The sequence below is a fragment of the Mobula hypostoma genome, chromosome 11, assembly GCF_963921235.1.
Source record: "Mobula hypostoma chromosome 11, sMobHyp1.1, whole genome shotgun sequence".
Classification (NCBI taxonomy): domain Eukaryota; kingdom Metazoa; phylum Chordata; class Chondrichthyes; order Myliobatiformes; family Myliobatidae; genus Mobula; species Mobula hypostoma.
The window spans coordinates 106,385,189-106,397,817 of NC_086107.1; the positions used below are offsets into that span (position 1 = coordinate 106,385,189).

Here is a 12,629-nt window from a genome sequence, read left to right on the forward strand (position 1 = left end):
GGTTCTGTGGATGAAAACGCCTCGTTAATGTGAGAAGTCAGTGAGAATTGTCAGACTGGTTCAAGACGGCAACAGCAACTCATATAACCACACGTTGCAACAGTGGTGCACAGAAGAGCATACTGGATTGCACAGAATATCGAACCATAAAATGGATGGGCTCCAGCAGCAGACGACCACAAACATATTCTCAGTGGCCACTTTATTAGGTATAGGTACCTAATGGAGTGGCCTCTGCATGTATATGATGAATAAAGTTGATTCTTGATCCTTCTCAGCAGGGGCATAAGCACCAGCAGGCATTCAAACAATATTCCATGATATGCAATCACTTGAGTCCCTTGCAGATTTACAAAAACCTGGTGAGATTAATGTTGGATGGCTGGGCATCCAAATGCTGACTTATTCAAGTCAGTTTTATTATCTCAAAAGTTACATAAATAAGTTCCTGCCCATCTGATCTGTGTTCATAATTGATCCTTCAATCAACTGCTTAACTGTACCCAGTATATCTTGAGAAGTAACGTCTCAGAGGATTGCCATCTTGCTATGGTGGAGAGGCTTGTGAGGTCCTGACACACTGAAGCGACACTGTCTGGAGTTTAGCCTTCTAAGCAATTAGCTCCTGGTGGGGTCACCCATTGCTGGTAAGATCAAGGGGAAGGTTCCAGACGAAGAGCGATGCAACCAAGACCTCAACAGTGGAGCTGGTGGATGTTGATGCATCTGGAGTATTGCGTACATTTCTGGCCGCCTCACCATTGAAAAGATGTTGAAGCTTTGGCAAAAGCTCAGAACCATTTTACCAGGATACTGCCTGGCTTAGAGGGCATGTGCTGGATAAACTTTGGTTTGCTTTCTCTGGAGTGGTGGAGGCTGAGGGGAGATCTGGTAGAGGTTTACAAGATTATGAGGCTTAGATAGACTGGACAGGGAATATCTATTTCCCAGGGTTAAAATGCCGAACAGCAAAGGGCGTGCATTGAAGGTGAGAGAGGGTAGGTTCAAAGGGGATGTGAGGGATTAATATTTTTTTCACTCAGAGTGTGTTGGATGCCTGGAATGCGTTCCCTGGTATGGCGGTGGAGCCAAATACATTAGAAGCTTTTAAGAGACGTTTCGATAGGCACATAGATGTAAGGCAGGTGGTTGGATATGGACATTGTGTAGATAGGAGAGATTGATGTTTTGGGTGTTTTAGATTTGCTTTTCAGCTCGTTCGGCATAACATTGTGGGACGAAGGGCCCGTTCCTGTGCTGTAGCGTTCTATGTTCTATCACAATAGCAATAAAGATGGAGAAAGGCTACAGCAGTGAAGATGTCTTGCACTTCATGCCATTTAGACTCTGACCACAGACCCTGACTGTGTGGTGGCTGTCCATGCACCCAGCTCTGCACTTTAAACGAAACAATACACAGGCTTTCTCCTTTAAGGGAATTCACCCGAACATCCAGTTTATGTGGACCCTGGATGGGTCTCGAGAGCCACTTGAAAACACAACAGACAACACCTTCGGAGAGCATCACGCTCGGCTCGAGTGATCGTAGTACTGAAACAAGGGCAGATTCTCCGTACATATTACAACAGTTGGAATAACGTTATTCAAACAGAAGTTGATTGCCAAGAAAAGTTTAATAGCCAACTTTTCTCAAACATTTTTTTTAATCTTACATATGAAGGCCACAAAAACCAATAGCAATTTCATATTTAAACAAATTGATGGAAACTTTTACTGAAACATAGGAGTTAGAGCAGGAGCAGGCCAGATGTATCCTGGAACCTGCTCCAAATCAATGTGTATTATTTTCTTTTAAGTACCACAACACAAAGTAGATGATGATGGTATCTGTCAAGTAGAAATGTATAATTTTATTTTTCTGTGGCCTGAGAATTTTGAAACAAAAGAATCCTTACAATTACCCAAAACATAGTGTTTATTATACAGCTTAGCAATTTTTCTCCCTCGCAAATACAAGGGGTAAGAAACAGTGACAGGATGGTAATATCACAGAAATACGTACTGATTTAATTCGTGCCTGCAATCATGCCAGGTTCTGTGTTAGCTATCTTTAAATTTATTTTGATTTCTAAAGTGCAGAGGCAGTAGAGATATGCATGTTTGGAGCCCCTGTTGGACATCTGCTGATTGCTCAGGGACCCTATTTCCCTGTTGACTCCAGTTAATGGGGAAAGAGAAACGAAGATGATCTGGGAACTGCCGAGTCACCTTTCTGAACATATTAACCCTAATGACTGCCCCCTCCTAAAATGAGGGGATCAAAGGTAACCCCAGCATCTAAATCGAGAGACTGAATGCTGAGCGCATTTCCTTCCAGTTCAGTGTTATGGTCTGTGCCAATATAAAAGATAAAGGCGTTGACACTTTGGTCACATCCAGAAATGCTGGGTTTCTGCAACAAAAGACTCAGATTTATAGGCACTACTCGTCAGGCATGTGAGAAAAAACTCCATTACTTAACAGATCTTTTCTTCACACATAATCTTCTTGCAACAAATTCCTCCAAACCTTACATAAACCGTTCCTACCTCCCACCCCAACATTATCTACAATACCGACTCATCCCATACAGATCACCATTTCCAGTCTGCAGATATCATCTCCTGAACGTAATCTACTGATACCATCTCTATAACCCATTCAATGTACAGAGATCACGTGCAAAAGAGCTTCCACACTGTGCTCAGAGCACACAACCTTCATATTCTGTCTCCAAAGGCTGTCCTTTTTAACCTAATCAATATCACCTCCAGATCGACAAGAAACAAGACAGTACCGTCCAAACTTTCCAGCTCTCCTAGCTAAAAGGACAAGCAGTAGAAACACCAAGTAAAGGTTGTCCTCCAAGCCACAGACACCGACCTGATAATATCTCACTGTTCCTTCATCGTCACTGGATCATATTCTTGAACTCTCTCCTCACAGCATAGTCATTACCACACCTCAAGGACTGCAGCAGTTCAGGAGGGCAGGATACCATCACCTTTGCCAGGGCAATCAAACGCTGGCTCAGCCTGCAAAGCCCCCATTGCTCAAATTAAAATAAACTACACACACACACACACACAAACACACACACTCTTACATGTGCAAAAGTAGATTCACCCCCAGATTCATTCCAGAAGCTGACAGTGCTAATATGATCAAGTACGAGGAGTCTTCCCATTTTAAGTGACAGTAACATGAGGGGAAAAAAGGGATTGAGAAGGTATTCAGCTGCAATTCTCTCTTCATTTTCAGCTAAGTTAGAAAAAAAAACCCCTTCAGGAACAGAGTTAGAACAATGGCTGGTATATGGAACAAATAAACAATCTTCCCCAACGGTAACAAGACCGGGCGTTCAGAAGGTTTTAGTTTTTTAAGGAGGTAAGAGGTTCGATTTGTTAGTATAAATCCTGTTGTTGAAGAGAGAAAGCATTGACATAATAATGATGATTCCCGGCCAATATGTTTGCTTCAACTAAAACTAGATTGTACCAGCAGCTGATGATGAACATCCAGTTCCTCTTGGGCTCAATAGTCCCGAGAGATTTTCAGATTTGGATTTATTGCTACTGTCTAGATGTTGGCTTCTTATTGAAATCTCAATAGTACAGTTAACCCACTTGTTCTGCTTTTCTCTCTCTCTGCTGCTCCAAACAAGCTTCAATGAAATCTTTTTCGCATCTGGCTGCTTGATCGTTCCTTAACCTCAAGTGACAATAAGCCCAAATCTTTGAAAACTTCATGAGAAACAAACTAATGACCTGGGTTCATTGCACTGAATCCTGAATGACTCGAGGCCTACACAGACACTTGGAAAACACTGTTTAGCTCAACCAGCTGAGTCTAAGCAGCAGCCTTACTCAGGGACTGACTCTACACACTGTTGCTCTGATAATAAACCGCGAGGTGAAGCGGGGTGAGCGGACAAAATTATTGCTTTCTAGGGCGTTAGCTCAAGGGCATGCAAACATCTCTCACCATTGCTGAGTTTGCTCATCAGAAGCTGGGTCAGAGAAGTGAACCAAGAGAACTCCCTTCTCCGTGGGTTTTCTTCAAAATACACATTCATTATCTAACCAAATCCTCTGGGTATCTCATTCTATCTTTAGCTCTCAGTAAACAGAGGCAAATTTATAAAGTGTGAAGTGAAGGAATCACTGGGTTCTTTAAGGTCATCCCTTCTACACTTCACAAGACTGTGAAACATTTCAGGGCAACCCAAGGTTGGGAAAGCTACTATAGAAATATACATCTTCTGTGCGCTCCATTTGGATGTTAATGGGAGGGCTTTAATTTAGCTAAATAAGCAGTCATTTTTGAACCACACAATGCAGTCTTCGTGTGCATCTTGATGCTTTCTCTCCTCTGTCATCTTCTGTCCATTAACGTGTGGGGTCAAGTCCATCTGGAAGATCAGAATACTGAAGGACAGAGGGATCATGCTTTTCATTGTCCTCTGATCACTCTTGCGACACATAATTTTGCTGTCTACTTGGATAGTATGGAGAGGATTTTAGTTTGCAGTCATTTTGGAAGGACACTATCTACAAGTTACTGACTGAAGGACAAGACATCAACTGTGCCAATTCCAGGGAAGCCTATCCCAGAGTGCCCATGTACCCAGTCAGAGGGGCAAGCCTCATTAAAAACAAAACAATGTCTGTAGCCAAATGTGACTTGACTGATAAGCGTTACTCACGTTCCTCGATCTTCTGAAGAGATTAGCTTCCACTACTTTCCTCAGCTGTAGACAATAGACATTCAAGGAAATTTGCCCCAGTTGCTACTGGAGAGGCATCTTTCCAAAATTGCACCATTTAACCAGAATCTTAAAAAGAAACTCAACGTGACCTAGTGAATCCAAATTCACCGAGTCACACTATCCATAGGACAAGGCAAAGCAAGACGAAGGGATGATTCTTCTTGCCCTGGATGTAGCCGGACTTGACACCATACAGAATATGGAGGAGGGAAACGCAAGGACAGATCAGGTGTCTGACCTACTGGCAAACCCTACTAGTGCAAGTATACACCCTTAACCTCTAGAACTATTCCATTCAACCTGCAACTGCAGTGATTCAGCTCTAATATGGCATATACATTTACTTAAATTAGATAAAACCTTCAGCTTCTGTGACTTTAGAAACTCTATCAATGGATTGTCAAAACATTTTTTAAGGTGCCAAAAGTGTGCCTAATTGTTCTACGCGACATATTATCGCATCTTCCCACATTATTTCGGTAGATGGTAGACCAAGTTATAAGCTCTGATTTTTGTTGTTGACTGTCCTCTGATATGGTTTTGGGCTTGGGGGTGGTGGGGGGGAATGATAAGCTCTAACCCAGCCCTCCAAGCCAAGATCGGTTGACTTTATACTCTGTGTGGCAGGGACTTAAATCTCGTGGGGGTACGTAGGGGACCTACCCATCCTTGGAGATGGACGTCACCTAGTGTGAAGTACTTCAAGTAATGGGGCATTTGAATTGCACAGAAAAACTCATAGGCAGTAACGCACTACACATTTTTAAACAAGCTACAAAGCAGTTAGAAACCCTTTATCAACAGGATCCCAACTGTGCCCTCTACTCTTGACCAGATTGTCAATGTGACCACCGAAGTTTAGTGTCCATTTTAAGAAACAAAGAGCCAAAACAATTTAGAACTTGATTTGTCACTAAGTCTGAGTGCAAAGGCCAAATGGACAAAAAAGGGACAATTTTGGCCAACATAAGCATTCTCCCAGTCATCTATATATTAGTAACACCATTGGCAATAATCTCTTTTTGGTTTCCTAATGTTACAGCAAGTGTTTAGAAATCTAATCCTTTTTAATTCTCAACTAGAGAACATTAGCAAGCTGTGCAGGGGCAGAAATACAAAATCATGCATCAGCTCTGAAGGTTTATCACATTAGTTGTTTTTCTCTCTCATTCTCTTTCCGGAGATGCTACCCAAAAAGCTGACAGCTTGCAGCATCTTCTGTGTTTCTGAGAAAATCCTCCAGAACAGGGGTTCCCAACCTGGGGTCAATGGACCCCTTGCTTAATGGGATTGGCCATTGGCATAAAAAAAAAGGTTGGGAACTCCTGCTCTAGAAGGAGCCTAGTGAGACATTAATGGGAAGGGGAGCATGCTGCTCAATTGAATTTTTGCTTTAATTTAGCCTTGGCCCCAGAGGTCAAGTGTTACCTGGCCTGCCTTAATCTTGTACTAACTTTTGATATTTATACATAATACACTTTTTCTTTACTAAAGCAACAAGACAAAAACAAAACACTTACTGTCCCTCATCAAGTTTTCCCACACAGAGTAGTTTATATATATAATTTTTTGTTTAAAAAAAGCACCAGCTCTTGTGTAGGATACTTTAGGCCACCGAATCATTTTAAGATATGCAGACCTGAAATAAAATGTACTTTTTTCCTCTGATAAAATTTTCTTTATGCATTGTGGCTGAAAGTTCAGATCTGTCCATTGAACGCAGAGCTGTAGTGGCTACAAAGACAGGTTTGATTGAGATTCCTCGCGTCAACCATCTATCCTCCAGCTCTGGTGAACTTCCACCTCCTCGCTTACGACTAAGAGAAGTTCACAGTTCTTCCCCCTTAGCTGGTGTTTCAGGAACTTCCTGTGGAAAGATTGAAAATACAGAATTGGGCATTTGTGGAAAAAGGATTCTCAAGGTTATAGCTGAAACTGGAAAGAGACTATCACATAATTATTACATCTGCTGCAAATCTCATTTTTGCACTTTATAGTACAATTCCCCCAAAGAGGAAGCTCATATTTCCCCCTCTCTCCAATGTTTTACATCTCTGGTCTTCACAGACTGATGGGCCAAATGGATCTTGCTGCACTAGTCCATGAAGAGGGCTTGAGCCCAGGAATTGGGAGAGCAGGTTAACATCGCAGCCAAGCACACAACACAGCACGACTAATACAATGAACTCTCTCAACAAACTGCAATCTTGGCGGGTCATAGAACACTGTAGCACAGTACAGCCGAGTTGGTGAATGAAATGCCCAAGCTGAGCCGGTTAGAGGGTCTCCAGGGTCGGACTTGGCGCATGAACTGCTGGAGCCGAGTTGGTTAGAGAATCGCCCGAGCGGAGTTGGTCAGTGAATCACTGGGGCCAGGCTTAATGCATGAACCATTGTATACAGGCTCATCAGCCCACAATGTTGTGCCGACCTTTTAACCTACACTTAGATTAATCTAATCCTTCCTTCCTAGCCCATTTTTCTATCATCCTGGGGTCAGAGATCCACAGGAGTCCAAGTTGAGGCTGGAGGTCAAAGTCCGAAGGTTGAAGTCCTTATATCTGGAGGTTGGAGGCCTAATGCCTGAGAGTCTGGGGTCAAGAATTAGAGGTCAGAGGCTTGGAAGAGTCCTGTCCGCAGGTTGGGGGCCACTCCGTGTGTGAGAGTGGGAAAGGGGCTTGCTCACGGTTGTTTAGTTTTTGTTGCTGTCACTTGCGTTATTCTGCCGAACGCGGCGTCGGAATGCACGGTGACACTTGTGGACTGCCCCCAGCACAGCGCTAGGTTGTGTTGGAGGTCGTTGATGCAAACGATGCACATCACTGCAGGTTTCGACGTACATGCAATAAATAAATCTGTATCTGAATCTGGAGCTTACAGCTGTGGCTGAAAGTGTGCTCTCCACACCTCAGACCCCTCGTTTCCATGATGGAGCATGAATTCTGCTCCTTGTCTTATCTCACAACCCAATCATCTCTGCCGGCTCACAGCTGATGACAACCACCCTATGATGATTGAACTCTAATGGTCACAAGAGTGCTGAACAGCACACTGAGGTGGCCATTACACTTTGAGCCTTGGAACCAGTCAGATATCTGTAGAGGAGAACAGAGCTGAGGGACGGCATCATTGGGTGGGCCTGGAAGCGTAGCATTTAGTGTACTGCTGTTACAGCTCCGGTGAATTCTGGTCTAATTCTGCTGCTGTCGATGAGCAGTTTGACAACTCTCTCCCAGTAGGTTTCCTCCAGGTGCTCTGCATTCCTCCCATGTTCCAAAGATGCACGCGTTTGTAGGTTAATTGGTCACATGACTATTGAGAGACAATTTCATAGAGGTATACAAAATTATGAGGGGTATAGATAGAGATAACAGGGTTTTTCCACTAAGGTTGGGTGGGACGACAACCAAAGGTCATGGGTTAAGGATGTAAGGTGAAAAATTTAAGGGGAACATGAGGGGAAACTTCTTCACTCAAAAGGGTTGGGTGTGTAGAGCGAGCTGCCGGCACAGGTGGTGCTTGTGAGCTCAGTTTCAGTCTTTAAGAGAAGTTTGGATAGGTGCGTGGATGGTGGCGGTATGGAGGGCTATGGTCCTGGTGCAAGTAGATGGGAGTAGGCAGTTTAAATGGTTTAGCATGGGCTAGATGGACCAAAGGGCCAGTTTCTGTGCTGTACTTTGCTACGACTCTATGACATGGGTGTAACTGAGCTGCGTGGGCTTGTTGAACTGGAAAGGGCTGTTACCGTGCTGTTATCGCTAAATTTTTAAAACTCCTCTATTGATAAATGGCCATTCAAGATAGCCAGCTGTGCTTGTAAAGTAACTCATTACACAAAGCACAGTTAAAAGCTACACAATGGTATATTAGGGGAGGAGACTGGGATGGCTGGTCAGTTACCGTCCTACCATTAGCGATCAGTGCATCTATCTCACTGGCTCTGCCACCGCTTCTGGTCACGGAGTGTTGACGCAGGACTGCAAGCTCGTGGCCATCGCAGAGGTTGCCATGGAGAATGGTTTAAGGATAAGGATTAGCTTTTAGTTGTCACACGTACATCGAAACACACAGTAAACTGCGTTGTTTGTGCAAATTAAACCTGCAAGGATTGTGCTGGGCAGCCACCATGAATGGTTTAAGGATAAGGATTAGCTTTTAGTTGTCACACGTACATCGAAACACACAGTAAACTGCGTTGTTTGTGCAAATTAAACCTGCAAGGATTGTGCTGGGCAGCCCCGCTTCCAGTGCCAACACACCATGCCCACAACTCACTGACCCTAACTGCACGTCTTTGGAAAGTGGGAGGAACCCACGTGGTCACAGGGAGAACGTACAAACTCCTTACAGACAGCAGTGGGGATGGGGTTTCAACATTACATCTGGTGCTGGGAAGTGTTGCACGTACCACTACATTACTGTACCACCCAGGGCCCAGAGGTGAGACACGGAAACTCATCAGCACTCCTGATCGAGGTCAGGGCAGACTCACCTTCCTCCTTCAACGTTTTCTTAATGCCAGAATGAAGGGCATGAAGAGGCCAAAATTCCTGACTTGTGTATGTAAATAGTTGTGATATACCAGTTATCACTGTCTGCTATGGGGGGCACTGCACAGGATCAAAGTAAGCTGCAGAGAGTTGTAAACTCAGTCAGCTCCATCATGGGCACCAGCCTCCGTAGCATCCAGGACATCTTCAAGGAGCTGTGCCTCAGGAAGACAGCGTCCATCGTTAAGGACCCCCACCACCCGGGCCATGCTTGTTCTCATTACTACCATCAGGGAGGAGGTACAGGAGCCTGAAGACACACACTCAGTGATTCAGGAACAGCTCCTTCCCCTCTGCCATCTGATTTCTGAATGAGCATTGAACCCATGAACATTAATTCACTACTTCTTAAAAAAAAAAATTTCCCCTCAGTTATTAAGCATTGCACTGCTGCTGCAAGCTAACAAATTTCATGATATTAAACCTGATTCAGATTCTGGAGTGTACGAACTTGTTAAATACAATCCAGTGAACAAAAATAATTTGAACCAGTGCTGATGCCTCAGTATCTTGCAACCAGAGTGCCGCCCCCACCCCGCCTCCTACTCCCAGTGGGGGATGTCACATCTATTTTGTCTGCTTTGCTTGCAGGGAATTTTCCCAATTAACGCATCTTGTTCCACATCCGGGTCTCCGGTGCTGCGAAGCAGTAAGCTTACTATTTGTGCCATTGTGTCAAGGAGATGGCGGCAATGCTCAGTTGGCTAAATCCCTCTAAATGTAAACACCCCCGCCACGTTCCCTCAGCAAAACAGTAATCACAGGGTCTGGACTATATACATATATGTTTTCCATGACTGTTTTACTGATATCCTACCTGTGCTTACTACAGACATCCCACCCTGCAAAAACTCATTTCAGGGAGGTAGCACCATCAATTTGGGGGAGACTCCCGGAACTTCCGGGAGAGGTGGGATGTCTGCAACAGAGTAGCTCCTTAGCAGCCAGCCAGCTAGTTTAACTAACATTAGCTATGCTAATGAACGAATGACACCTGTTAAACTCACCTCAACATGTCTTTTACAGTCTAACCCACCATGGGCAATAGAAGAGTCACTGTTGCAAACAGTGCAGCGAGCAACACTGTCATTATTTTTGACCCCTATTAGGCAGGGGTACACTTTAGTGTAGTCTGGGGTGACGTACGTTTTATATTTTCTTTTTCTGGAACACTCTGCCATGGCGTGCTCTCGCTCTCTCTCTCTCGCGTGCTCTCTCTCTCTCTCTCTCGTGGTCGCTCTCACGCTCTCTCTTGCTTTCTCTCGCTCGCTCTCAAAAAAATTGATTTCCGTGATATTGTATATAATTTGTGGGCATCAGGGAGCCACTATTAATATGCGGGAGACTCCTGGAACTTCCGGGAGAGGTGGGATGTCTGTTACTATCTTGTATGTGTGAGAGCTAGGCCTCAAACCATGGTGTTGCCTGTTTACAGTGCCGGGAGAAAGGTGTCAGAGCCAGTGTGCTCCACCAGAGGCAGTGTGGCGCAGTGTCTAGGCTGGAGTTGATGCTGCCTCCCCCCGGCCCCCCCAGTGTTCGCTCCGCAGAAGACAAGCTCTGTTGTTGTCTGCAAATTTGGGCGGTGTTGGATGGCTTCAGTCTGGACTTCTTTATTGAGTGGCTGTACCTTTCTATCTTACACGTGTTATGTGTGCCTTGTGCTGTGTATGACTGCTGGTTCTGTGTTTTGTACCTTGACCCCTAAACTTGAACTGAATATACACCCAGTGGCCGCGTTATCAGGTACAGGAGTGGAAACCGGAGTGCTCTTCTGCCACTGCAGCTCATCCTCTGCAAGGTTCGACGTGTTGTGCGTTCAGAGATGCCTCTTGCACACCACGTTGTAACGTGTGGTTATTTGAGTTGCCGTTGCTTTCCTGTCAGCTTGAAACAGTCTACCCATTCTCCTCTGACCTCTCTCATTAACAAAGTGTTTTCGCCCACAGAACTGTTGCTCACTGGACGGTTTTTTTTTTGCACCCTTCTCAGTAAATTCTAGAGACTGTTATGTGTGAAAATCCCAAAAGATCAGCTGTTTCTGAGTTGCTTAAACCACCTCATCTGGCACCAACAGTCATTCCACGATCAAAGTCACTTAATCACATTTCTCCTCCGTTCTGATGTTTGGTCTGAACAATAGCTGAACCTGTTAACCATGTCTACATGCTTTTATGCACTGAGTTGTTGCCACATGGTTGGCCGATTGCACCTATTAAAGTGACCGCTCAATGACGTCACCTTTAAGACTAGGCCAGACCCAAGTGACACGGAGATTACTGTATGTTTAACATATCTTCATTCTCTGGCAAAAGCAGTCATTCACTGCACTGCCCGTGACCACTCACCTGAGCTCGTCCTCATTGCCAATCTGGTCCGGCAACTTCAGCTTCGAGTCGAGGTTGTAGTAGATTCCTGCGACTTCGCGTACGCCAATCCAGTGCTGCCGCTTGAGAGGAAGTTTCACGGGACCCCAACACAAACTGGAGGGGATGTTCATGATAAAGCCCATCACATTTGACAGGGCGATTGTATTAACATCTCTGAGGAACAAAAAAAGAAAGGAAATATTTCAGAAGGCAAAGGGACACAATTAAGAGCAGCTCTAGAAACTCCAAGCGCTTTGGGATGCTTGACCAGGTCTTAAGATGGTTTCTTTTACTAATATTTTGCCTGTGACATTTTCAAAGAGTAGGTGGTTTCCTGTAACTTGGGGTTGAGAACTAGTAAAAAAAAGTAACAGGAAAGTAGTGTCAAAAGAGAGACATTGCAGAGTTTTGAAAGGACCTTTTGGTTACAGAAACATACACTAACAGAGAGCTGTAGTCATCTTCAGCAACGTACATTTATAAGGAACACTGATAGGTTAATGTGCAAAATTACAATCTGTTGTGCTTGAAAACTACCGCGATCAGAAGGTTCATTTCCCACTCATAAGGTCATAAGATATAGGATCAGAAGTAGGTCATTTGGCCCATCGAGTCTGATCCATTTTTCCTCTCTGCCCCAATCTCCTGGCTCCTCCTGCATCCATTCGTACCTTGACCAATCAAGAATCTATCGACCTCTACCTTAAATATACCCAATGACTTGGCCTCCACAGCCGCCTGTGGCAACAAATTCCACATATTCAACCACTCTCTGGCTAAAGAAATTCTCCCTCATCTCTGTTCTATTTTGAGGTTATATCCTCTGGACTCACCCACCATAGGAAACATTCTCTCCACATCCACTCTATAGGCTTCAATTAAGTCACCCGTCATTTTTATGAATTCTAGTGAATACAGGCCCAGGGCTATCAAATGCTCTTCATA

General features: G+C 44.4%; 1 protein-coding gene across 1 annotated transcript in view; it reads right to left on the minus strand.

Moving 5' to 3' along the window:
• Positions 1 to 5,303: 5,303 nt before the first annotated feature.
• The window catches only part of josd1 (Josephin domain containing 1), a 47,599-nt gene continuing 40,273 nt past the window's right edge, over positions 5,304 to 12,629 (minus strand). Inside the window, exons 3-4 of the mRNA XM_063062812.1 lie at positions 11,664 to 11,858; positions 5,304 to 6,635 (exon numbers count right to left, since the gene is read on the minus strand). Of these exons, the coding sequence (XP_062918882.1) occupies positions 6,536 to 6,635; positions 11,664 to 11,858 (295 nt within the window). The 3' untranslated portion in view covers positions 5,304 to 6,535. The remainder of the gene's footprint in view (positions 6,636 to 11,663; positions 11,859 to 12,629) is intronic.